This window comes from Rutidosis leptorrhynchoides, chromosome 6, assembly GCF_046630445.1.
Source record: "Rutidosis leptorrhynchoides isolate AG116_Rl617_1_P2 chromosome 6, CSIRO_AGI_Rlap_v1, whole genome shotgun sequence".
Taxonomy (NCBI): domain Eukaryota; kingdom Viridiplantae; phylum Streptophyta; class Magnoliopsida; order Asterales; family Asteraceae; genus Rutidosis; species Rutidosis leptorrhynchoides.
Genome location: NC_092338.1, coordinates 15,775,683 through 15,803,510, shown reverse-complemented (window position 1 = coordinate 15,803,510; position 27,828 = coordinate 15,775,683). Strand labels below are relative to the sequence as shown.

Sequence of the window (27,828 nt, the reverse complement as noted above, 5' to 3'; positions counted from 1 at the left end):
CAATTAAAATAATACTCCTCATACGATTTCACTTTGCATTTTTGAATCGTTAACTTATGAAGTATGTAGATGATGATATATATAAGAAACCAAAGATAAAGAATGAGATGTAATAATAGAGTTCGTAATAATAGAGTAATAATAGAGTTCTTAATAATAGAGTTGCCATTATTTATAATGAATCAAGGTAGGTAGCAACCATTGCATAATATTTGATTTGTTTATTTTTCTTTATATCGTATATATCATCACAAGGTAAAGATATAATATATATTATCATCCAATTAATTAATTAATTAATTCAGTTAAACATTTTAATTTGTTTCGTTACTTGAGTAATATATACACATCATATATATATTTCTTTTGACGTCTATGTGTATATATGTGTGACCCCGAAGGCTCAAATGAATTTAGCCATATAGTTATATGTTGTACCTTGCACATTAATTCTACAATAACGAGATTAAAGACTTACAAATGGAAGCAATGGATTGGGAACGAAAAGCGGAATGTCAACTCCTTAGTGAACCGGATCGAGTAAAATGGTTGGAGTGTAGGCATCGTTGGGTTGAAAAGGAAAAAGTCAAAACAAGCATGCTAAAACAAAAGGCGAGGATTAAATGGATACTTGATGGGGATGAGAATTCAAAATTTTTTCACGCTTCAATTCGTAGGAAATACAATAAGTGTAACTTTCGGGGTATTACGGTTGATGGAAGTTGGGTTGAGGATCCTATTGTGGTTAAAGAATTTGTCTTTCAACATTTTAAAATTTTTTTTCCCAAGCACAATAGCCAGAGTCCTAGGCTTGTGGACGATTTTTTTTTCTGTTGGGCCTGATCGACAGACTCGGCCTGTTTGTTCAGCAAGTGGGCCTGTTCAGCCGAGTTTAGGGGCACACGATCACATTTCACATCCATCTGCTACTTCTAATCCTATTTTTGATACAGGCTGTTTTTGTCTTAAAAACGAAGAGGCTGTGGGGTTAGAGGAAAAATTTTCGGATGAGAAAATTTGGGAGGCTATACATGAATGCGCGAGTAATAAAGCTCCCGGGCCGGATGGGTTTAACATGCGCTTTTTCAAGAAATTTTGGGCTATAATTCGAGACGATCTTGTGCAAGCGATTAATTGGTTTTGGTTAACGGGCGAAATTTCCGAAGGTTGCAACTCCTCCTTTATCACCCTTATTCCCAAGAAAAAGGACCCGGTGAATTTGAATGAATATAGACCCATAAGTTTGATTAGGAGTTACTACAAGATCATTGCGAAGTTGCTTTCTATAAGGATTCCAAAGGTAATTCCGAGTTTGGTGGGGTTTGAGCAAAGTGCGTTCATAAGGGGGAGGAATATAATGGACGGGGCTCTTATCGCAAACGAAACTTTTGACTATTTGAAAAATAATCGTATCAAAAGCATGGTTTTCAAGGTAGATTTCGAGAAGGATTTTGATAGCCTTAGTTGGGATTTTTTGGACGACATGATGAGGTTAATGGGTTTTGGTGCTAAGTGGCGGGGTTGGATTACTTCATGCTTAAAGACGGCTTCAATTTCGGTACTTGTCAATGGATCCCCAACAAAAGAATTTAAACTCGGGAGGGGGTGAGGCAAGGCGATCCCCTTTCGCCTTTTCTTTTATTATTGCGGCGGAAGGTCTTAATTGGTTAACAAATTCGGCGGTTGCGAATAATCTTTATAGCGGGGTGGAAATAGGAAATGAAAAAAATTCCTATTTCGCATCTCCAATATGCGGATGACACGATTTTTTTTGGCACTTAGAGTTTGGACAACATTGAAAATCTCATGAAATTGTTAAAGTGTTTTGAATTGAGCTCCGGTCTTAGAGTTAACCATACCAAAAGTAATCTTTTTGGTGTGAGTGTTGACAAAAATGATGTTGACTTTATGGCGAATCTCTTTGGTTGCAAGGTGGGTTCTTTCCCGTTTATTTATCTTGGTTTGCCGATTGGTTCAAATATGAACAAAGCGGGAAGTTGGAAACTGGTAGTTAATAAGTTTGAGAAACGGTTAGCGGATTGGAAAGCCCGTGCGATGTCTTTCGGTAGACGTTTAACACTCGTGAGTTCGGTTCTAAATAGTTTGCCATTGTACTACTTTTCGCTCTTCCGTGCTCCACTTAGCGTGCTAAAAAAACTCGAGAGTGTGAGAAGAAATTTTTTTGGGGTGGGGCGGGTGACGAGACAAAAATCTCGTGGGTTAAATGGGACGATGTCATTCGCCCTTGGGCGGATGGTGGGCTTAACTTTGATTCTCTTAATTGCAAAAATATGGCATTAATTGACAAGTGGTGGTGGAGATTCTTTACCGAACCCACTTCCTTGTGGGTTAATGTTATAAAAAGTATTTATGGGGTTTCGGGGGCTTTTGTTGCGGGTGGGATAAACTCTCTTTCGTGTTCTAACTCTACGTGGAGTAAAATTGTCAAAACAGGTTTCGAGATTGATGGCTTAGGAGTGGACTTTACCAACTCCTTTTCAAAAATTATCGGGAATGGAAGGCTGACAAAGTTTTGGGATGATACGTGGGTCAAAGATAAAGCGTTAAAGAACATCTACAAAAGATTGGTGCGGCTAGAGACTAATTTGAACGTGACGGTTGCGGATCGAGTCAAATGGGATGGTTTTCGTTGCTCGCCGAATTGGGAGTGGTCAAGAGTAGTGACTGGACGTACGATAGGAGAGCTTGAGGATTTGGAAACGTTGATTTCGAATTTTAAGATGGCGCCCGAAAAGGAAGACTCTTGGAATTGGAAATTATGCGGGTCCGGTAAATTCTCAACTAAGTCACTCACCAAACAAATCATGGCTAAGTGCTTTCCTTCGTCCTCTACTAATATTGCAACACAAAGAAATAATCTTGTTCCAATTAAGGTGTGTAAGACCCGAATATTTATCTTGCTTGTTTGTGTATTAAGACGTTCGAGATTGGGTTTCGCGGATTATTTATATAAAGTTTAAAATGCAAAAGAATCTGTTTCAGTTAGGTCGCGCGCCGCGCGGGGATTCGGCGCGCCGCGCCGTTTGCTGCTGACAGAATCCCTTGTTTTTAATTGGTTTAAATGAAGGGCAAATGGGTAATTTCACTTGAGGCCGGATTTGTGAGGCTTATGAGCTAGTTTGGATCAGTTTTGGATCCCATTCACATCCACTCATCATCTTCATCCATTTTAGAGAGAGAGTAAGAGTTTAGAGAGAGATTGGAGGTTTTGGTGAGGAAGAAGCTCGAATCGTTCTAAGTCTCGGGTTTTAAAGTTGTTCCTTTCGTTCTCGGCTACACGGTGATAGTATTGGTAAGCTCAAACTCCGAATTTCAATTATTTAATTTGATATTCAAGTTAGGGTTTTGAGTTAATTAGTTGTAAAACCCTTTTATGTGATGAAATGGATTTATGGTGACTAGTTATTCTTGTCACTTGGCGGGTTTTGGGTTGATTGACGATTTGGCCTTGATTAGGCTTTAATCTTGGGATTTATCACTTGGATTAGTGATTATGGAAGTGTTGAAACCTATTTAGGGTTAATTGATTGACTAACTTTGACTTTGGGTCAAATTAGGGTTTGGTGGTGATTATGACCCATTTGGTGACTTAATGAGGTTTACGAACTTAAAATGGATTAAGTTGAAGTATAAGTCCGAGTTAAATGTGTTTTGGTGTCAAAACTTATAAAGGACGAGATTTTGACCTTTATGGGTCAAAATTAGGGTTTAAGTGTCTAAATGGGTATGACACGTGTTTGACACTTGAGTTCGGGTTTAATTGGCTTATTAGGACCATTCTCACTTGTGTTAGTGATTATTGGTTAGTTCGGGCACGGTTTGTACTCGGAAGTGCATTTGGGTCGAAATTGCACTAAGTGGCGAATTGGGTTGGTTTGTAAAATCCATCCTAATTGTATTGTTGTAATTGTGTTAATGGAATAGGTATTTTCCATTGGCGAGTTGCGGATCACTTGGAAGCTTTCTTCAAGACTTCAAGGTGAGTGATATTATCCTATGTACATATGTATGTGTAGGATGGGTGCGGGTCGGGTGAAGTGATTCTCGGTTATAGAGCTCACTTCACATGTAGGTGGACTTGATGGACTTGCGTATGAGTCCAATTGGCACGGTTGTGCGTTTTGGTTGACCATCTTTGGTGAAGTATTCGCTCGTGTGTACGTTATCACACATGGTTGTGATTTGGATGTTGTAGCCTCGATGTGGTGGATTTTATAATCCCGTGACCGTGGGTTTGAGTTGGAGAAGTGAATCGCGTGTGGTTTCGGATTCACGATGACGCGTGTGGTTTCGGTCATCTTATCAAATGAATCCCGTGTAGTTCGGATTCATGGTGACTCGTGTAGTTCGGTCATCTTATTGAGGTAGTAATCTCGTGTGGTTTCGGATCACTAAGGCTCGTGTAGTTCGGCCAACCTCGATGTTGTGAAGATAGTAATCTCGTGTGGTTTCGGATTACTAAGGCTCGTGTAGTTCGGCCAATCTTCATTGTGGTATTTGGTTCTCGGTATTGGGTTAAGGTGTTAACCTTGTTCGTTTATATTGTTATATATATTAATGTATTGTTGTGTTGTAGCTAACCCTCCGGGTGTAGCCATTTGGAGATGTTCACTTTGTCGTTGGTGGACTCATATTTGTTGTTGTACCTTTAGCTTGATGCTTAGAGATTGTACGGTATGCTTAGTGTAGTTGCTTTATATTTGGATGCTACGGTATGCGGTATTTGTTTCTGTGGCGTATTCATTTTATACATATATATGTATGTAGTATATTATCATTCACTAAGCGTTAGCTTACCCTCTCGTTGTTGACTCTTTTTATAGATTGCATGCGGATGGTGGCTCGGGTAAGCGCGAGGATTAGAGGACTTGCATAGTTTGCGTAGAAGGCTTGCTTTTGGATTTATTAGGATTGGGTAGTGTATCCCCAATCGCCATGCTCGGCTTTGTTTTGTATTAAGAGTCTTATGGTTTAAAATTGTATTTTTATACTTAAGGGGTAATTTGGGCACGTGTGGGCCCCACTTTGTAAAACTCGCTCAAACCTTAGTTATGTGCTAGTTTTACATATATTAATGTACGGTTAAAAGCGTTTTGGCTAAATGTGTCGGGAACTAGTCAAACATTTTCGTTAAATTGACTTCCGGGGACAGCGGGCTGTCCAGGTGATTTGGCGCGCCGCGCGCCCACCTGGCGCGCCGCGCGGATGAACTGCACCAGAAAAATTTTTTTATGTTGTAAAAATTAACGGGGTTTTGACGTGGTTTGGTTTGGGTTGTTACAAGTGGTATCAGAGCATGGTCTAAGGGATTTAGGTGACTTGAGATAGGTGCCTAGACTTAGACTTTTGTGTGTGCTTAATTTGTTGCGGGACTTGTAGGATTACGGGTCGGAATGGGTTTGGTTAGTGCCTTTGCTATAGGTTGACTAACGTTTATATTAGTAATGCGGATATTATTAATATGTTGTGTGTTGTGATAATAATTCTCGCGTGTGTTTGTACCGCGTAGAATTTTGGTTGTGTTTGTGTATATCATCGAGCGAGACGGTCGTTGTACTAACGAGTCGATGCGGCATGTGTGCGTAATAAGAACTTGCAAACCTTATTACGGGTGCAAATCGTGTCTAACGAGTGATGTACGACGAGTGCTTAGCAAGATGGGTCGGGGTTGTGCGTGTTTACTTATACGTTCGTGATCTAATCGTTTTGCATTCCTTAGAATGGCGACGGGAAGTGGGATCGATACGAACGACGCGGAGTTTAACGCTAGAGTTGCGGCCGCCGTTGCGGAGCAAATGCGTGGGTTGGAAGAAAGAATGGAAAGGAAGTATTCCGAACTTCAAAGTAGTAGTGAAATGGAGCGTATCTTAAAAGCTTCATGAGGACTAAACCCCCGATGTATGACGGAAAGCCGGATCCTTTGGTAAGCACAACTTGGATTTCGGACGTCGAAGGGTGTTTCCGTACTATTGATTGCCCTCCCGAGAGAAAGACGAGACTCGCTACAAGTTTGTTGCGGGGTAGGGCAAGGGATTGGTTGGATGGTAAGATTGATCTTGTCGGTGGTGAGACGTTTATGGCCTTATCATGGGACGAGTTTAAGGAAGAATTCTTTGAGGAGTTCCGGACTTCGGCCGATTTGTGGGAATTGCGTAATGAGTTGCGAAATTTGCGACAAGGATCTATGGATTTGAGTACTCTTAAGACGACCTTTATGGCGAAGGCTCGTTTTTGTCCGGAGTATTTGGGGAATGATCGTTTGTTGATGGGGGATTTCTATCGGACCTTGAATGATGACTTGAAAAGTAGGATTAGTCGGGGTCAAGCGAAATCGTTTTCGGAATTATTCGACTTGGCTAGAGGTTTCGAGTCGTATTCACAATCGAAGAGGGGTGAACCTTCAAGTGAGAAAAGAGTTGTTTCTTATGGTGCTCCGAGTAAGAGGACTAAGGGTCCGAGTGTGAGCACGGGTGGTACGCGAACGGGTATATCGGATTCTAGTACGGCTAGATGTTACAATTGTGGCGTAAGGGGTCACAAGTCTTGGGAATGTTCGGTACCAAAGGGTGGTAGTATGGTGTGCTTCAATTGCCAAAAGGAAGGACATCGTAAGTCGGAATGTCCCAAGTTAGCGGGGACGGGTGCGGCGAGGAGACGTTAAGGTACGTTTAATTTTGATAAATATGTCTTTTGATTATTTATTAAATGCCGTTTGAGTGTGAGTTGCATGCCTTTGTTGTGTATGTCATGCCATGGGTGACGTTCCTAATGGAAGTACCCTAAGGTGATGTTTGATTGTCGGGCGAAGGGCGTAAGACTTGGTGCAACCAAGCGTTCCTTAATATTTGGGGTATATTTCTACCAAGCCACGGAAATGGTTTTGGTGTTCGATTGTTAAGCGCGTGTTCGCTTGTGTGTTGAAGTTGATGAACCACGAGGTTCGTCGGTTGGTTGGAACCCTTGAGATCGAGTGTTTTAAATCTCGATGGGCGTTGGTAATGGAGTCTTTATGACGCGACGTTAGGTGCCTCTTTTATACCTACTAGCGTGGTGTCGACTCCGATTGTGTTGTAGTTACATTGTACTTAGGGTACCGGGAGGAACCCTTAAGTATACGAGTGACTCGGTGAAATTGACAACTATAGTAATTGGATGATTGCGAGGGTGTAGTTGTGTAATGCGTGGTACACTTTTCGTTCGAAATGTTTAAGGATTGTTTGAAATCCTTCGTATGCTCAAGGTTGGAGCAAGATGTGGTAATGGGTCGTGTGTACCCAATCGTTGGTAAAGTCTACCTTTGGTAGCATTGTACGGTTGTACGAGTGTGATATAGGAACGTGGTTCCAAGAGGGGGAGTCGCATTTCCGCACGAGGAAGTTTTAGTGTGATATTTCGGATGATGTTTTTGGTAGATCCGGAAATTTCGTTGAGACCTAGTTTTGGTCAACTTGTGGTAGAGTACAATTTTGGTTAAATTGTACTTATGATATTGGATTGGAATTACCACTGAGGTGGTAATGTGGTAAATCTCGTTGAGAGATAATGGATGCGTTTGGTGAGCAAGGTGAAATCCTTCGGTTAAGGGAGGTGTGTGTCGGATTCTCTTTTGGGGAATCATTGTTTGGTACCTATGTTTGATATAGGTGGTTCTTGCTCGATTGTGGGGATGGTTAGTGGTATCCGTTAGGATTCACTATAGTGTAGCAGTGCGCGATGTTGCACTACTCGTTGTTTGAGGCCGAAAGTGCGTATGTGATCGATGAAGCATGATCTTTAGGGTCCGCTGACTTCATCGTGGTATTGATGATTAATGAAGCATGATCTTCGGGTCCGCTGACTTCATTATGGTATGGTTGATTGATGAAGCATGATCTTTAGGGTCCGCTGACTTCATCATGGGAGTACGTGATTGGTGGAGCATGACTTTCGGGGTCCGCTGACTTCATCATGAGCGTGGTGTTATATCGGTGAAGCATGATCTTCGGGTCCGCTGACTTCATCCGGTGTTGAGATTGGTGAAGCATGATCTTCGGGTCCGCTGACTTCATCATGGTTGTGAATCGCGTGTGTTTTCGGATTCACGATGACGCGTGTGGTTTCGGTCATCTTATCAAATGAATCTCGTGTAGTTCGGATTCATGGTGACTCGTGTAGTTCGGTCATCTTATTGAGGTAGTAATCTCGTGTGGTTTCGGATTACTAAGGCTCGTGTAGTTCGGCCAACCTCGATGTTGTGGAAGTGAATCTCGTGTAGTTCGGATTCACAAATGACTCGTGTGGTTTCGGTCATTGTATTGAGGAGTGAGTCTCGTGTAGTTCGGATTCACAAATGACTCGTGTAGTTCGGTCATTCCTCCGGGATAGTGACTCTCGTGTAGTTCGGATTCACTATGGCGCGTGTAGTTCGGCCATTCCCGATTGTTGTTGTGGTGAAGGTAGTGAGTCGCGTGTAGTTCGGATTCACTAAGGCGCGTGTGTTTTCGGCCAGCCTTCGTGTTGTGTGATCTGTCGGTTGTTTTATACACCGATGGTGGGGTCGTGAGGACCATGTTGTGTGATTAGTGATGCGATAGCCGTGTTTCGCTCACATGTTGTTACGGGTGTGACGAAAGTCGATTTTGTACACCTTGGTTTAGCGTTGCCATCATCGTTTTGGACGCTATCGGTTTTAGCCGTTTGTTATGATGTTACGGTAGTTGCGCTTTGGTCGTATTGCGCACTACAAGGGATGTTAGTGGTTGGTGTTGTCCGTAAGGATTCGTTTGGTTCGGTCTTCATCGTTTCGGGTTGTTGACCTTAGTTTGAGACTTGGTTGCTTTTAGCGTTGTACTCGGTAATAGTACGCTAAGGGATTTATATCTCGGTACGAGATTGGTTGAGTTTTCCTGATGTTAGGGAATGAGCATGGTTTTAGTGCTCGGATTGTGGTTTTGATAAATCGCGGGTGACGATTTAGTTGTGGAAGGCGATTCGTTGGAAAGGAATTGCTTAGGAAAGTCGGATTGGGACTTATGTCGAGGACCGTAGGGTGAGGTCCACTTGGTTAAGTGATGAGGATCACGAGGACGAGATCGAGTTTAAGTGGGGGAGAGTTGTAAGACCCGAATATTTATCTTGCTTGTTTGTGTATTAAGACGTTCGAGATTGGGTTTCGCGGATTATTTATATAAAGTTTAAAATGCAAAAGAATCTGTTTCAGTTAGGTCGCGCGCCGCGCGGGGATTCGGCGCGCCGCGCCGTTTGCTGCTGACAGAATCCCTTGTTTTTAATTGGTTTAAATGAAGGGCAAATGGGTAATTTCACTTGAGGCCGGATTTGTGAGGCTTATGAGCTAGTTTGGATCAGTTTTGGATCCCATTCACATCCACTCATCATCTTCATCCATTTTAGAGAGAGAGTAAGAGTTTAGAGAGAGATTGGAGGTTTTGGTGAGGAAGAAGCTCGAATCGTTCTAAGTCTCGGGTTTTAAAGTTGTTCCTTTCGTTCTCGGCTACACGGTGATAGTATTGGTAAGCTCAAACTCCGAATTTCAATTATTTAATTTGATATTCAAGTTAGGGTTTTGAGTTAATTAGTTGTAAAACCCTTTTATGTGATGAAATGGATTTATGGTGACTAGTTATTCTTGTCACTTGGCGGGTTTTGGGTTGATTGACGATTTGGCCTTGATTAGGCTTTAATCTTGGGATTTATCACTTGGATTAGTGATTATGGAAGTGTTGAAACCTATTTAGGGTTAATTGATTGACTAACTTTGACTTTGGGTCAAATTAGGGTTTGGTGGTGATTATGACCCATTTGGTGACTTAATGAGGTTTACGAACTTAAAATGGATTAAGTTGAAGTATAAGTCCGAGTTAAATGTGTTTTGGTGTCAAAACTTATAAAGGACGAGATTTTGACCTTTATGGGTCAAAATTAGGGTTTAAGTGTCTAAATGGGTATGACACGTGTTTGACACTTGAGTTCGGGTTTAATTGGCTTATTAGGACCATTCTCACTTGTGTTAGTGATTATTGGTTAGTTCGGGCACGGTTTGTACTCGGAAGTGCATTTGGGTCGAAATTGCACTAAGTGGCGAATTGGGTTGGTTTGTAAAATCCATCCTAATTGTATTGTTGTAATTGTGTTAATGGAATAGGTATTTTCCATTGGCGAGTTGCGGATCACTTGGAAGCTTTCTTCAAGACTTCAAGGTGAGTGATATTATCCTATGTACATATGTATGTGTAGGATGGGTGCGGGTCGGGTGAAGTGATTCTCGGTTATAGAGCTCACTTCACATGTAGGTGGACTTGATGGACTTGCGTATGAGTCCAATTGGCACGGTTGTGCGTTTTGGTTGACCATCTTTGGTGAAGTATTCGCTCGTGTGTACGTTATCACACATGGTTGTGATTTGGATGTTGTAGCCTCGATGTGGTGGATTTTATAATCCCGTGACCGTGGGTTTGAGTTGGAGAAGTGAATCGCGTGTGGTTTCGGATTCACGATGACGCGTGTGGTTTCGGTCATCTTATCAAATGAATCCCGTGTAGTTCGGATTCATGGTGACTCGTGTAGTTCGGTCATCTTATTGAGGTAGTAATCTCGTGTGGTTTCGGATCACTAAGGCTCGTGTAGTTCGGCCAACCTCGATGTTGTGAAGATAGTAATCTCGTGTGGTTTCGGATTACTAAGGCTCGTGTAGTTCGGCCAATCTTCATTGTGGTATTTGGTTCTCGGTATTGGGTTAAGGTGTTAACCTTGTTCGTTTATATTGTTATATATATTAATGTATTGTTGTGTTGTAGCTAACCCTCCGGGTGTAGCCATTTGGAGATGTTCACTTTGTCGTTGGTGGACTCATATTTGTTGTTGTACCTTTAGCTTGATGCTTAGAGATTGTACGGTATGCTTAGTGTAGTTGCTTTATATTTGGATGCTACGGTATGCGGTATTTGTTTCTGTGGCGTATTCATTTTATACATATATATGTATGTAGTATATTATCATTCACTAAGCGTTAGCTTACCCTCTCGTTGTTGACTCTTTTTATAGATTGCATGCGGATGGTGGCTCGGGTAAGCGCGAGGATTAGAGGACTTGCATAGTTTGCGTAGAAGGCTTGCTTTTGGATTTATTAGGATTGGGTAGTGTATCCCCAATCGCCATGCTCGGCTTTGTTTTGTATTAAGAGTCTTATGGTTTAAAATTGTATTTTTATACTTAAGGGGTAATTTGGGCACGTGTGGGCCCCACTTTGTAAAACTCGCTCAAACCTTAGTTATGTGCTAGTTTTACATATATTAATGTACGGTTAAAAGCGTTTTGGCTAAATGTGTCGGGAACTAGTCAAACATTTTCGTTAAATTGACTTCCGGGGACAGCGGGCTGTCCAGGTGATTTGGCGCGCCGCGCGCCCACCTGGCGCGCCGCGCGGATGAACTGCACCAGAAAAATTTTTTTATGTTGTAAAAATTAACGGGGTTTTGACGTGGTTTGGTTTGGGTTGTTACAAGGTGGGGGTTCTTGTATAGAGGGTAAGACGGGGAAGAATTCCCGTTTTGTTTGAACTTGACAAATGGGGTGTCGATTTAAATTCCGTCATTTGCCCTTTATGCAACGATGCGGTGGAAACGGTTAGCCACGCTTTGTTCTCTTGCAAGTTGGTTCGTGAAATATGGGAAAAAGTCCTTAAATGGTGGGGAATTGATTCAACACAACATAACATCGAGAGCATTCTAATTGAGAGTTCTTATGTGCCTTGTTCAAACTTGGGGGAAAAGATTTGGCAAGCAATGGTGTGGACTAGCATCTATCTCATTTGGAAAAATCGGAATCAAAAAGTTTTCAAAAAGATTTGTTGGTCTACTCCGGTTGCCCTCAATGACATTCAAGTGAAGAGTTATGAATGGATCGCGAAAATGAATAAAGTTAATAACATCGAGTGGTTCGATTGGTTACAAAATCCACAACTTCTAGTTTTGTAATCGTTTTTCGTTGTATTTTGAATATTCGAGTTGTAATCTAGATAGTAGGCATAGGATTCTATCTCGGCGTCATTATGCCCATTATCTTGTGAGAAACCTTGTAATTTTGTGTTAATAATATTAATTGCCGTTCAAAAAAAATTAGCCTTCAGGATGTATACGTAAATATACGGTAATAATACTTGACATAAAATACAACGACATGCTTAGATATAAGTTAAACATGATTTACAACTTCTTGCTTTAAGACAGAGCCACCGTATCTTTAATAATGTACCAATCTTTTGAATCAAAATGCACAGGAAAGGTGGTTCACCGACTTTATCAAATCAAGTAATCTCATGGATATTCTAATCGGGGTTAGAATCTTTACAAGAGTAAGCGATGACGAGGTAAAATTTAGTAAATTAGATAGATTTTTGGTCTTAGAAAATTCTATCATATTTGGGGATTTTTGTCAGCGACTACTCTAGATCGTACAAGATTGGATCATTGTCTCATTGTGTTAAAAGATGACGAAAAGAATTTTGGTCTTAAACCGTTCAAGATTTTTGACGTGTGTTTTAAAGATGAAAATATCAAAAACGCAATTACTGAAGTGTGTAGACAGGCTGCTGGTAACAGTTCAAGATTTGAATGCTCGTTCATGTTTAAGCTGAAAGAAATAAAAACTTTTCTTAAGTCATGGAGCAAAGACAAATATGGTAATTGAACAGTTTAATATAATCATTTTATTATTAAGGGAAATTCGCCCAAATACACTTTTTTAAAAACTTTTCTTCCAAAATACACTTTTAGGAAAAAATTGTCTATTTACACCATTAGGTCGACCACAATTTGGGTCGACTACCCCTTTACCCGGTCGACCACATTAGTTTTCAAGGTAGTCGACCAACATTCTTCATTAATGTTGGTCGACTACTTCAATGATGTGGTCGACTTCAAGGTCGACCGACTTGTTAGCCATAAGTGGGTCGACTAACCCTAGTCGACCATCCTTGCGTTGTAGGCAACCGATTAGTGGGTCGACTAAGCATAACTCATACTACTATTGGATAAGATATATCAGATAAGATTTTTCATGAGTTCCAATGTAGTCTGCCATCCCATTTAGTAAAATAAACTTTAATTTGAACAACAAATATTATATATTATCTCATACTACATTTATTGATTACACAACAAATAACACAAGTTACAGACACAACACATACACGACAGTTAAACGGCTAGAAAACATACGAACACACATACCTATCATCCATGGCAGTTAAACACATTTAAAACACAAAGAAGAAGCTAATCATCACTCAAATTGTAAGTGGAGCCAAATTGTGTTGAGCATGAGTCTTCACGTTTTCCTTTACCCTTGCCCTTTACCAACCCCTTCGGCTTTGCCTTTGTTTTTGAGTTACACTTGGACTTTTGTTTACCTTCAGAAAGATCATAATGTGCGGTGCAAGTTGATCTAGTATGTCCATATTCCAAGCAACGACTGCATTTTCTTTTAGATTTGAAATTGTCTTTGTCCTCTCCTTGGGACGGTATACGAGCAGTACTCTTCGGTCTACCCGATTGTCGCTTTGTAACCAATGGCGGTAGGACGGTTTGTAGGTGTCCTGGATCTATCCATTCAGAAATATGATCTAGCGGGTTAATATCTTCCATGTATGCCGACTTGTACGTTTCAGTGTGGAAATACTTCTGAACGTGTGTAGTAACGTTACGTAGGACAAAATACCTTGCTACTGCCATTACATGTCCACAGTGAAATGTCCCGTTCTTATTGATTAAAAACGTTCCATATTAATTGATTTCGTTGCGAGGTTTTGACCTCTATATGAGACGTTTTTCAAAGACTGCATTCATTTCTAAAACAAACCATAACCTTTATTTCATAAATAAAGGTTTAAAAAGCTTTACGTAGATTATCAAATAATGATAATCTAAAATATCCTGTTTACACACGACTATTACATAATGGTTTACAATACAAATATGTTACATCGAAATCAGTTTCTTGAATGCAGTTTTTACACAATATCATACAAACATGGACTCCAAATCTTGTCCTTATTTTAGTATGCAACAGCGGAAGCTCTTAATATTCACCTGAGAATAAACATGCTTTAAACATCAACAAAAATGTTGGTGAGTTATAGGTTTAACCTATATATATCAAATCGTAACAATAGACCACAAGATTTCATATTTCAATACACATCCCATACATAGAGATAAAAATCATTCATATGGTGAACACCTGGTAACCGACAATAACAAGATGCATATATAAGAATATCCCCATCATTCCGGGACACCCTTCGGATATGATATAAATTTCGAAGTACTAAAGCATCCGGTACTTTGGATGGGGTTTGTTAGGCCCAATAGATCTATCTTTAGGATTCGCGTCAATTAGGGTGTCTGTTCCCTAATTCTTAGATTACCAGACTTAATAAAAAGGGGCATATTCGATTTCGATAATTCAACCATAGAATGTAGTTTCACGTACTTGTGTCTATTTTGTAAATCATTTATAAAACCTGCATGTATTCTCATCCCAAAAATATTAGATTTTAAAAGTGGGACTATAACTCACTTTCACAGATTTTTACTTCGTCGGGAAGTAAGACTTGGCCACTGGTTGATTCACGAACCTATAACAATATATACATATATATCAAAGTATGTTCAAAAATATATTTACAACACTTTTAATATATTTTGATGTTTTAAGTTTATTAAGTCAGCTGTCCTCGTTAGTAACCTACTACTAGTTGTCCACAGTTAGATGTACAGAAATAAATCGATAAATATTATCTTGAATCAATCCACGACCCAGTGTATACGTATCTCAGTATTGATCACAACTCAAACTATATATATTTTGGAATCAACCTCAACCCTGTATAGCTAACTCCAACATTCACATATAGAGTGTCTATGGTTGTTCCGAAATATATATAGATGTGTCGACATGATAGGTCGAAACATTGTATACGTGTCTATGGTATCTCAAGATTACATAATATACAATACAAGTTGATTAAGTTATGGTTGGAATAGATTTGTTACCAATTTTCACGTAGCTAAAATGAGAAAAATTATCCAATCTTGTTTTACCCATAACTTCTTCATTTTAAATCCGTTTTGAGTGAATCAAATTGCTATGGTTTCATATTGAACTCTATTTTATGAATCTAAACAGAAAAGTATAGGTTTATAGTCGGAAAAATAAGTTACAAGTCGTTTTTGTAAAGGTAGTCATTTCAGTCGAAAGAACGACGTCTAGATGACCATTTTAGAAAACATACTTCCACTTTGAGTTTAACCATAATTTTTGGATATAGTTTCATGTTCATAATAAAAATCATTTTCTCAGAATAACAACTTTTAAATCAAAGTTTATCATAGTTTTTAATTAACTAACCCAAAACAGCCCGCGGTGTTACTACGACGGCGTAAATCCGGTTTTACGGTGTTTTTCGTGTTTCCAGGTTTTAAATCATTAAGTTAGCATATCATATAGATATAGAACATGTGTTTAGTTGATTTTAAAAGTCAAGTTAGAAGGATTAACTTTTGTTTGCGAGCAAGTTTAGAATTAACTAAACTATGTTCTAGTGATTACAAGTTTAAACCTTCGAATAAGATAGCTTTATATGTATGAATCGAATGATGTTATGAACATCATTTCTACCTTAAGTTCCTTGGATAAACCTACTGGAAAAGAGAAAAATGGACCTAGCTTCAATGGATCCTTGGATGGTTCGAAGTTCTTGAAGCAGAATCATGACACGAAAACAAGTTCAAGTAAGATCATCACTTGAAATAAGATTGTTATAGTTATAGAAATTGAACCAAAGTTTGAATATGATTATTACCTTGTATTAGAATGATAACCTACTGTAAGAAACAAAGATTTCTTGAGGTTGGATGATCACCTTACAAGATTGGAAGTGAGCTAGCAAACTTGAAAGTATTCTTGATTTTATGAAACTAGAACTTTTGGAATTTATGAAGAACACTTAGAACTTGAAGATAGAACTTGAGAGAGATCAATTAGATGAAGAAAATTGAAGAATGAAAGTGTTTGTAGGTGTTTTTGGTCGTTGGTGTATGGATTAGATATAAAGGATATGTAATTTTGTTTTCATGTAAATAAGTCATGAATGATTACTCATATTTTTGTAATTTTATGAGATATTTCATGCTAGTTGCCAAATGATGGTTCCCACATGTGTTAGGTGACTCACATGGGCTGCTAAGAGCTGATCATTGGAGTGTATATACCAATAGTACATACATCTAAAAGTTGTGTATTGTACGAGTACGAATACGGGTGCATACGAGTAGAATTGTTGATGAAACTGAACGAGGATGTAATTGTAAGCATTTTTGTTAAGTAGAAGTATTTTGATAAGTGTATTGAAGTCTTTCAAAAGTGTATAAATACATATTAAAACACTACATGTATATACATTTTAACTGAGTCGTTAAGTCATCGTTAGTCGTTACATGTAAGTGTTGTTTTGAAACCTTTAGGTTAACGATCTTGTTAAATGTTGTTAACCCAATGTTTATAATATCAAATGAGATTTTAAATTATTATATTATCATGATATTATCATGTATGAATATCTCTTAATATGATATATATACATTAAATGTCTTTACAACGATAATCGTTACATATATGTCTCGTTTAAAAATCATTAAGTTAGTAGTCTTGTTTTTACATATGTAGTTCATTGTTAATATACTTAATGATATGTTTACTTATCATAGTATCATGTTAACTATATATATATCTATATATATGTCATCATATAGTTTTTACAAGTTTTAACGTTCGTGAATCACCGGTCAACTTGGGTGGTCAATTGTCTATATGAAACATATTTCAATTAATCAAGTCTTAACAAGTTTGATTGCTTAACATGTTGGAAACATTTAATCATGTAAATATCAATCTCAATTAATATATATAAACATGGAAAAGTTCGGGTCACTACAGTACCTACCCGTTAAATAAATTTCGTCCCGAAATTTTAAGCTGTTGAAGGTGTTGACGAATCTTCTGGAAATAGATGCGGGTATTTCTTCTTCATCTGATCTTCACGCTCCCAGGTGAACTCGGGTCCTCTACGAGCATTCCATCGAACCTTAACAATTGGTATCTTGTTTTGCTTAAGTCTTTTAACCTCACGATCCATTATTTCGACGGGTTCTTCGATGAATTGAAGTTTTTCGTTGATTTGGATTTCATCTAACGGAATAGTGAGATCTTCTTTAGCAAAACATTTCTTTAAATTCGAGACGTGGAAAGTGTTATGTACAGCCGCGAGTTGTTGAGGTAACTCTAGTCGGTAAGCTACTGGTCCGACACGATCAATAATCTTGAATGGTCCAATATACCTTGGATTTAATTTCCCTCGTTTACCAAATCGAACAACGCCTTTCCAAGGTGCAACTTTAAGCATGACCATCTCTCCAATTTCAAATTCTATATCTTTTCTTTTAATGTCAGCGTAGCTCTTTTGTCGACTTTGGGCGGTTTTCAACCGTTGTTGAATTTGGATGATCTTCTCGGTAGTTTCTTGTATAATCTCCGGACCCGTAATCTGTCTATCCCCCACTTCACTCCAACAAATCGGAGACCTGCACTTTCTACCATAAAGTGCTTCAAACGGCGCCATCTCAATGCTTGAATGGTAGCTGTTGTTGTAGGAAAATTCTGCTAACGGTAGATGTCGATCCCAACTGTTTCCGAAATCAATAACACATGCTCGTAGCATGTCTTCAAGCGTTTGTATCGTCCTTTCGCTCTGCCCATCAGTTTGTGGATGATAGGCAGTACTCATGTCTAGACGAGTTCCTAATGCTTGCTGTAATGTCTGCCAGAATCTTGAAATAAATCTGCCATCCCTATCAGAGATAATAGAGATTGGTATTCCATGTCTGGAGACGACTTCCTTCAAATACAGTCGTGCTAACTTCTCCATCTTGTCATCTTCTCTTATTGGTAGGAAGTGTGCTGATTTGGTGAGACGATCAACTATTACCCAAATAGTATCAAAACCACTTGCAGTCCTTGGCAATTTAGTGATGAAATCCATGGTAATGTTTTCCCATTTCCATTCCGGGATTTCGGGTTGTTGAAGTAGACCTGATGGTTTCTGATGCTCAGCTTTGACCTTAGAACACGTCAAACATTCTCCTACGTATTTAGCAACATCGGCTTTCATACCCGGCCACCAAAAATGTTTCTTGAGATCCTTGTACATCTTCCCCGTTCCAGGATGTATTGAGTATCTGGTTTTATGAGCTTCTCTAAGTACCATTTCTCTCATATCTCCAAATTTTGGTACCCAAATCCTTTCAGCCCTATACCGGGTTCCGTCTTCCCGAATATTAAGATGCTTCTCCGATCCTTTGGGTATTTCATCCTTTAAATTTCCCTCTTTTAAAACTCCTTGTTGCGCCTCCTTTATTTGAGTAGTAATGTTATTATGAATCATTATATTCATAGATTTTACTCGAATGGGTTCTCTGTCCTTCCTGCTCAAGGCATCGGCTACCACATTTGCCTTCCCCGGGTGGTAACGAATCTCAAAGTCGTAATCATTCAATAATTCAATCCACCTACGCTGCCTCATATTCAGTTGTTTCTGATTAAATATGTGTTGAAGACTTTTGTGGTCGGTATATATAATACTTTTGACCCCATATAAGTAGTGCCTCCAAGTCTTTAATGCAAAAACAACCGCGCCTAATTCCAAATCATGCGTCGTATAATTTTGTTCGTGAATCTTCAATTGTCTAGACGCATAAGCAATCACCTTCGTTCGTTGCATTAATACACAACCGAGACCTTGCTTTGATGCATCACAATAAATCACAAAATCATCATTCCCTTCAGGCAATGACAATATAGGTGCCGTAGTTAGCTTTTTCTTCAATAACTGAAACGCTTTCTCTTGTTCATCATTCCATTCAAATTTCTTCCCTTTATGCGTTAATGCAGTCAAGGGTTTTGCTATTCTGGAAAAGTCTTGGATGAACCTTCTGTAGTAACCAGCTAGTCCTAAAAACTGGCGTATGTGTTTCGGAGTTTTCGGGGTTTCCCACTTTTCAACAGTTTCTATCTTTGCCGGATCCACCTTAATACCTTCTTTGTTCACTATGTGACCGAGGAATTGAACTTCTTCCAACCAAAATGCACACTTTGAAAACTTAGCGTACAATTCTTCCTTCCTCAATACTTCTAACACCTTTCTCAAATGTTCACCGTGTTCTTGGTCATTCTTTGAGTAAATAAGTATGTCATCAATGAAAACAATGACAAACTTGTCAAGGTATGGTCCACACACTCGGTTCATAAGGTCCATGAACACAGCTGGTGCATTAGTTAAACCAAACGGCATGACCATAAACTCGTAATGACCGTAACGTGTTCTGAAAGCAGTCTTTGGAATATCATCTTCTTTCACCCGCATTTGATGATACCCGGAACGTAAGTCAATCTTTGAATAAACAGACGAGCCTTGTAGTTGATCAAATAAGTCGTCGATTCTCGGTAGTGGGTAGCGGTTCTTGATGGTAAGTTTGTTCAACTCTCGGTAGTCGATACACAACCTGAATGTACCATCTTTCTTCTTGACAAACAAAACAGGAGCTCCCCACGGTGATGTGCTTGGTCGAATGAAACCACGCTCTAAAAGTTCTTGTAATTGGCTTTGCAGTTCTTTCATCTCGCTGGGTGCGAGTCTGTAAGGAGCACGAGCTATTGGTGCAGCTCCTGGTACAAGATCTATTTGAAATTCAACGGATCGATGTGGGGGTAATCCCGGTAATTCTTTCGGAAATACATCGGGAAATTCTTTTGCAATGGGAACATCATTGATGCTCTTTTCTTCAGTTTGTACTTTCTCGACGTGTGCTAGAATAGCATAGCAACCTTTTCTTATTAGTTTTTGTGCCTTCAAATTACTAATAAGATGTAGCTTCGTGTTGCCCTTTTCTCCGTACACCATTAAGGGTTTTCCTTTTTCTCGTATAATGCGAATTGCATTTTTGTAACAAACGATCTCCGCTTTCACTTCTTTCAACCAGTCCATACCGATTATCACATCAAAACTCCCTAACTCTACTGGTATCAAATCAATCTTAAATGTTTCGCTAACCAGTTTAATTTCTCGATTCCGACATATATTATCTGCTGAAATTAATTTACCATTTGCTAATTCGAGTAAAAATTTACTATCCAAAGGCGTCAATGGACAACTTAATTTAGCACAAAAATCTCTACTCATATAGCTTCTATCCGCACCCGAATCAAATAAAACGTAAGCAGATTTATTGTCAATAAGAAACGTACCCGTAACAAGCTCCGGGTCTTCCTGTGCCTCTACCGCATTAATATTGAAAACTCTTCCACGGCCTTGTCCATTCGTGTTCTCCTGGTTCGGGCAATTTCTAATAATGTGGCCTGGTTTTCCACATTTATAACAAACTACATTGGCATAACTTGCTCCGACACTACTTGCTCCGCCATTACTCGTTCCGACACCATTTGTTCCTTTCGTTCTATTAACCCCTGGTCCGTAGACCTCACACTTCGCCGCGCTATGACCATTTCTTTTACACTTGTTGCAAAATTTGGTGCAGAACCCCGAGTGATTCTTTTCACACCTTTGGCATAGCTGCTTCTGATTGTTGTTGTTGTTGTTGCGGTTATTATTGTTGTTGGGATGATTGTTGTAGTTGCTGTTGTTGTTGTTGTTGTTGTTGTTGGGCCGTTTGTTGTAGTTGCGATTGATGTTGCGATTGTTGGGATAATTGTTGCGATTATTGTTGTAATTGCTGTTGTTGTTGTATTGGTAATTCTTATCACCGTTTTCCTCCCACTTTCTTTTGACTTGCTTCACATTGGCCTCTTCAGCAGTCTGTTCTTTAATTCTTTCTTCAATCTGGTTCACTAGTTTGTGAGCCATTCTACATGCCTGTTGTATGGAGGCGGGCTCGTGTGAACTTATATCTTCTTGGATTCTTTCCGGTAATCCTTTCACAAACGCGTCGATCTTCTCTTCCTCATCTTCGAATGCTCCCGGACACAATAGGCACAATTCTGTGAATCGTCTTTCGTACGTGGTAATATCAAATCCTTGGGTTCGTAACCCTCTAAGTTCTGTCTTGAGCTTATTGACCTCGGTTCTGGGACGGTACTTCTCGTTCATCAAGTGCTTGAATGCTGACCACGGTAGTGCGTACGCATCATCTTGTCCCACTTGCTCTAGATAGGTATTCCACCATGTTAACGCAGAACCTGTGAAGGTATGCGTAGCGTACTTCACTTTGTCCTCTTCAGTACACTTACTTATGGCAAACACCGATTCAACCTTCTCGGTCCACCGTTTCAATCCGATCGGTCCTTCGGTTCCATCAAATTCCAAAGGTTTGCAGGCAGTGAATTCTTTGTAGGTGCATCCTACACGATTTCCTGTACTGCTAGATCCAAGGTTATTGTTGGTATGTAGCGCAGCCTGTACTGCGGCTATGTTTGAAGCTAGAAAAGTACGGAATTCCTCTTCATTCATATTCACGGTGTGTCGAGTAGTCGGTGCCATTTCCTTCAAAATAGTTAAATGGAACAAGTTAATCATACAGAATATTAAGAGTAGTTAATAGTATTTCGTAGCATAATATGAACTCATTTATAAAAGCTTTTTCTTCATATTAGCGTTTTATAAGTTTAAATTCGGGTAGTACCTACCCGTTAAGTTCATACTTAGTAGCTAATATACAATTCAACTACTACAATTCTATATGAAAAACTGATTGTAATAATATTTCGCGTTCAAACTTTTATACAATATTTTACAAACTTACAATACCGCTTATTTTACATAAAGCATGAAATATAGCACACAATAACTTTGATACAAGATAGTTGTGAAGACAATTCTAGCTAGTACACAAGTCGTTCGGCAAAGGCAATAAAGACACGTAATTCATATGTCCAGAAACAAGTCATGCATTCTGGTTTTACTAGGACTACTTCCCATCCTTGGTCTTGTGCAACATAACCGTTATGGCCGTTGATAAGACAGCGTGTTGTAACGTCATCAAATGGACGAGGGTTACGTAATGTCCAACAGTCCCGTAATAATCTAAAAACCTCATTTCTTACCCCAATTACCGACTCCGTCACTTGTGGAAACGTTTTGTTTAATAGTTGTAGCCCGATGTTCTTGTTCTCACTTTGGTGAGAAGCGAACATTACTAATCCGTAAGCATAACATGCTTCTTTATGTTGCATGTTAGCCGCTTTTTCTAAATCACGAAGTCCAATATTCGGATATATTGAGTCAAAATAATTTCTTAACCCGTTGCGTAAAATAGCATTTGGGTTCCCCGCAATATATGCGTCAAAGTAAACACATCGTAACTTATGGGTTTCCCAATGTGATATCCCCCATCTTTCAAACGAAAGTCTCTTATAAACCAAGACATTCTTGGAACGTTCTTCGAATGTCTTACAAACTGATCTCGCCTTAAATAGTTGTGCCGAAGAATTCTGGCCGACTCTAGACAAGATTTCATCAATCATGTCTCCGGGTAGGTCTCTTAAAATATTGGGTTGTCTATCCATTTTGTGTTTTTAAACTGTAAAATAGACAAGAGTTAGTTTCATAAAAAAATACTTATTAATACAAGCAATTTTTACATATATCATAAAGCATAAGAACACTATATTACATATATTACACCACACGAATACAACTATCTTATTCCGACTCGCTCGTTTCTTCTTCTTCGGTTTTGGTTCGTTTTGCCAAGTTTCTAGGGATATATGATGTTCCCCTAATACGAGCCGTCGTTGTCCACATTGGTTTAGAAAAACCTGGTGGTTTAGAGGTTCCCGGGTCATTGTTACAACTTAAGGACTTCGGGAGTTGACGATACATATAAAGTTCATCGGGGTTGGAATTAGATTTCTCTATTTTTATGCCCTTTCCCTTATTATTTTCTTTTGCCTTTTTAAATTCAGTTGGGGTAATTTCTATAACATCATCGGAATCCGATTCATCGGAGAATTGGTAATCCTCCCAATATTTTGCTTCCTTGGCGGAAACACCATTGACCATAATTAACTTTGGTCGGTTGGTTGAGGATTTTCTTTTACTTAACCGTTTTATTATTTCCCCCACCGGTTCTATTTCTTCATCCGGTTCCGATTCTTCTTCCGGTTCCGATTCTTCTTCCGGTTCCGACTCTTCTTCCGGTTCCTCTTCGGGAACTTGTGAATCAGTCCACAAATCATTCCAATTTACATTTGACTCTTCATTATTATTAGGTGAGTCAATGGGACTTGTTCTAGAGGTAGACATCTATCACATAATATCAAACACGTTAAGAGATTAATATATCACATAATATTCATATGTTAAAAATATATAGTTTCCAACAAAAATGTTAAGCAATCATTTTTAAAGAAAACACGGTCGAAGTCCAGACTCACTAATGCATCCTAACAAACTCGATAAGACACACTAATGCAAATTTTCTGGTTCTCTAAGACCAACGCTCTGATACCAACTGAAATGTCCCGTTCTTATTGATTAAAAACGTTCCATATTAATTGATTTCGTTGCGAGGTTTTGACCTCTATATGAGACGTTTTTCAAAGACTGCATTCATTTCTAAAACAAACCATAACCTTTATTTCATAAATAAAGGTTTAAAAAGCTTTACGTAGATTATCAAATAATGATAATCTAAAATATCCTGTTTACACACGACTATTACATAATGGTTTACAATACAAATATGTTACATCGAAATCAGTTTCTTGAATGCAGTTTTTACACAATATCATACAAACATGGACTCCAAATCTTGTCCTTATTTTAGTATGCAACAGCGGAAGCTCTTAATATTCACCTGAGAATAAACATGCTTTAAACGTCAACAAAAATGTTGGTGAGTTATAGGTTTAACCTATATATATCAAATCATAACAATAGACCACAAGATTTCATATTTCAATACACATCCCATACATAGAGATAAAAATCATTCATATGGTGAACACCTGGTAACCGACAATAACAAGATGCATATATAAGAATATCCCCATCATTCCGGGACACCCTTCGGATATGATATAAATTTCGAAGTACTAAAGCATCCGGTACTTTGGATGGGGTTTGTTAGGCCCAATAGATCTATCTTTAGGATTCGCGTCAATTAGGGTGTCTGTTCCCTAATTCTTAGATTACCAGACTTAATAAAAAGGGGCATATTCGATTTCGATAATTCAACCATAGAATGTAGTTTCACGTACTTGTGTCTATTTTGTAAATCATTTATAAAACCTGCATGTATTCTCATCCCAAAAATATTAGATTTTAAAAGTGGGACTATAACTCACTTTCACAGATTTTTACTTCGTCGGGAAGTAAGACTTGGCCACTGGTTGATTCACGAACCTATAACAATATATACATATATATCAAAGTATGTTCAAAAATATATTTACAACACTTTTAATATATTTTGATGTTTTAAGTTTATTAAGTCAGCTGTCCTCGTTAGTAACCTACTACTAGTTGTCCACAGTTAGATGTACAGAAATAAATCGATAAATATTATCTTGAATCAATCCACGACCCAGTGTATACGTATCTCAGTATTGATCACAACTCAAACTATATATATTTTGGAATCAACCTCAACCCTGTATAGCTAACTCCAACATTCACATATAGAGTGTCTATGGTTGTTCCGAAATATATATAGATGTGTCGACATGATAGGTCGAAACATTGTATACGTGTCTATGGTATCTCAAGATTACATAATATACAATACAAGTTGATTAATTTATGGTTGGAATAGATTTGTTACCAATTTTCACGTAGCTAAAATGAGAAAAATTATCCAATCTTGTTTTACCCATAACTTCTTCATTTTAAATCCGTTTTGAGTGAATCAAATTGCTATGGTTTCATATTGAACTCTATTTTATGAATCTAAACAGAAAAGTATAGGTTTATAGTCGGAAAAATAAGTTACAAGTCGTTTTTGTAAAGGTAGTCATTTCAGTCGAAAGAACGACGTCTAGATGACCATTTTAGAAAACATACTTCCACTTTGAGTTTAACCATAATTTTTGGATATAGTTTCATGTTCATAATAAAAATCATTTTCTCAGAATAACAACTTTTAAATCAAAGTTTATCATAGTTTTTAATTAACTAACCCAAAACAGCCCGCGGTGTTACTACGACGGCGTAAATCCGGTTTTACGGTGTTTTTCGTGTTTCCAGGTTTTAAATCATTAAGTTAGCATATCATATAGATATAGAACATGTGTTTAGTTGATTTTAAAAGTCAAGTTAGAAGGATTAACTTTTGTTTGCGAGCAAGTTTAGAATTAACTAAACTATGTTCTAGTGATTACAAGTTTAAACCTTCGAATAAGATAGCTTTATATGTATGAATCGAATGATGTTATGAACATCATTTCTACCTTAAGTTCCTTGGATAAACCTACTGGAAAAGAGAAAAATGGACCTAGCTTCAATGGATCCTTGGATGGTTCGAAGTTCTTGAAGCAGAATCATGACACGAAAACAAGTTCAAGTAAGATCATCACTTGAAATAAGATTGTTATAGTTATAGAAATTGAACCAAAGTTTGAATATGATTATTACCTTGTATTAGAATGATAACCTACTGTAAGAAACAAAGATTTCTTGAGGTTGGATGATCACCTTACAAGATTGGAAGTGAGCTAGCAAACTTGAAAGTATTCTTGATTTTATGAAACTAGAACTTTTGGAATTTATGAAGAACACTTAGAACTTGAAGATAGAACTTGAGAGAGATCAATTAGATGAAGAAAATTGAAGAATGAAAGTGTTTGTAGGTGTTTTTGGTCGTTGGTGTATGGATTAGATATAAAGGATATGTAATTTTGTTTTCATGTAAATAAGTCATGAATGATTACTCATATTTTTGTAATTTTATGAGATATTTCATGCTAGTTGCCAAATGATGGTTCCCACATGTGTTAGGTGACTCACATGGGCTGCTAAGAGCTGATCATTGGAGTGTATATACCAATAGTACATACATCTAAAAGTTGTGTATTGTACGAGTACGAATACGGGTGCATACGAGTAGAATTGTTGATGAAACTGAACGAGGATGTAATTGTAAGCATTTTTGTTAAGTAGAAGTATTTTGATAAGTGTATTGAAGTCTTTCAAAAGTGTATAAATACATATTAAAACACTACATGTATATACATTTTAACTGAGTCGTTAAGTCATCGTTAGTCGTTACATGTAAGTGTTGTTTTGAAACCTTTAGGTTAACGATCTTGTTAAATGTTGTTAACCCAATGTTTATAATATCAAATGAGATTTTAAATTATTATATTATCATGATATTATCATGTATGAATATCTCTTAATATGATATATATACATTAAATGTCTTTACAACGATAATCGTTACATATATGTCTCGTTTAAAAATCATTAAGTTAGTAGTCTTGTTTTTACATATGTAGTTCATTGTTAATATACTTAATGATATGTTTACTTATCATAGTATCATGTTAACTATATATATATCTATATATATGTCATCATATAGTTTTTACAAGTTTTAACGTTCGTGAATCACCGGTCAACTTGGGTGGTCAATTGTCTATATGAAACATATTTCAATTAATCAAGTCTTAACAAGTTTGATTGCTTAACATGTTGGAAACATTTAATCATGTAAATATCAATCTCAATTAATATATATAAACATGGAAAAGTTCGGGTCACTACACACAGGGTATACCGGAAAACTGCCATTGTTTACATGTGCAAGTTTTATCTTGTAGATTGACTTTACCGCCTTTTTTCATATCCAATACCTCAAACTTAACTTGTGATATCAGTTTGACAGTCCAACTAATAGACTTACGATTTATTTTACCAAGCTTACGCTCTGCATATGGTGTGACAGGGGTTGTTAAACCATCGGCAGTGTTTCGGTGTTCCCAAAACCATTGTTGAACTGAAGCTCTAAAGAATTCAAGAAGCATTGTAATCGGGAGTTTCCTTGCATGAACTGACAGTGCGTTCATTGACTCTGCACTATTAGAAGTTAGGTAAGCATACCGAACACGATCTGCAAGATGTCTAGACCATCTGTTGAACCCAACAGTAGTGAGTGTACGTGCACTGTCTGGGATACGTCGTGCTAGTATACCATAGTGGTGATCAAAATCAGATTTTCTATACGCTTTGCACATTTTCCAGTAGTGCCACTCGTAACATTTTCCAATAGTGTAATTCGGGTCAAGTGTTACACCCGTTTTAAAAATCCCCATCCAGTTAATCATGTCGACCGGCATGATCGTACATCTTTGGCGGTCCTTTAGTGGCTGAAAATCCATTTGATCTAAACGGTAGCTCCACCACAACAACATAGATCCCCAACCATTAATATTCTGAAATTAACAATCACTTAGTCAATATCAAGTTAGCGGAGTTAAATGTCGACCACTTTAATAATAAGTTTATAAAACACTTACAAAGTTATCTAAGTAACCGCCTTCAAATTTGTTGTAGATCCGCTCCCAAAACTCGTCAGTGATGAATATAAATCCGTCGGATAGGCCCCAAACAAATACCGATAAGCACTCGTAATGTGGAGTCATCATCTCTTCCGGTGTCTTAGGGCCGTCCAGATTCCTTTCATCATGATATAATGTGGATGGGCCGGGATAGATAAGTCCAGACTTATGAATCAAATCGTCAAT

At 38.2% G+C, this 27,828-nt stretch overlaps 2 protein-coding genes across 2 annotated transcripts; one reads left to right on the top strand and one right to left on the bottom strand.

Annotated features, from left to right (window-relative positions):
* The first annotated feature begins 480 nt into the window (after positions 1 to 480).
* LOC139853425 (uncharacterized) lies at positions 481 to 11,993 on the top strand. Its single transcript, XM_071842818.1, has 5 exons — positions 481 to 756; positions 851 to 1,558; positions 1,783 to 2,082; positions 2,145 to 2,894; positions 11,541 to 11,993. Exons 1-5 carry the CDS (start codon positions 481 to 483, stop codon positions 11,991 to 11,993), a joined length of 2,487 nt encoding a protein of 828 aa, XP_071698919.1.
* Positions 11,994 to 26,844: 14,851 nt separating this feature from the next.
* LOC139853424 (uncharacterized) lies at positions 26,845 to 27,396 on the bottom strand. Its single transcript, XM_071842817.1, has one exon. It carries the CDS (start codon positions 27,394 to 27,396, stop codon positions 26,845 to 26,847), a length of 552 nt encoding a protein of 183 aa, XP_071698918.1.
* Between the last annotated feature and the right edge of the window lie 432 nt (positions 27,397 to 27,828).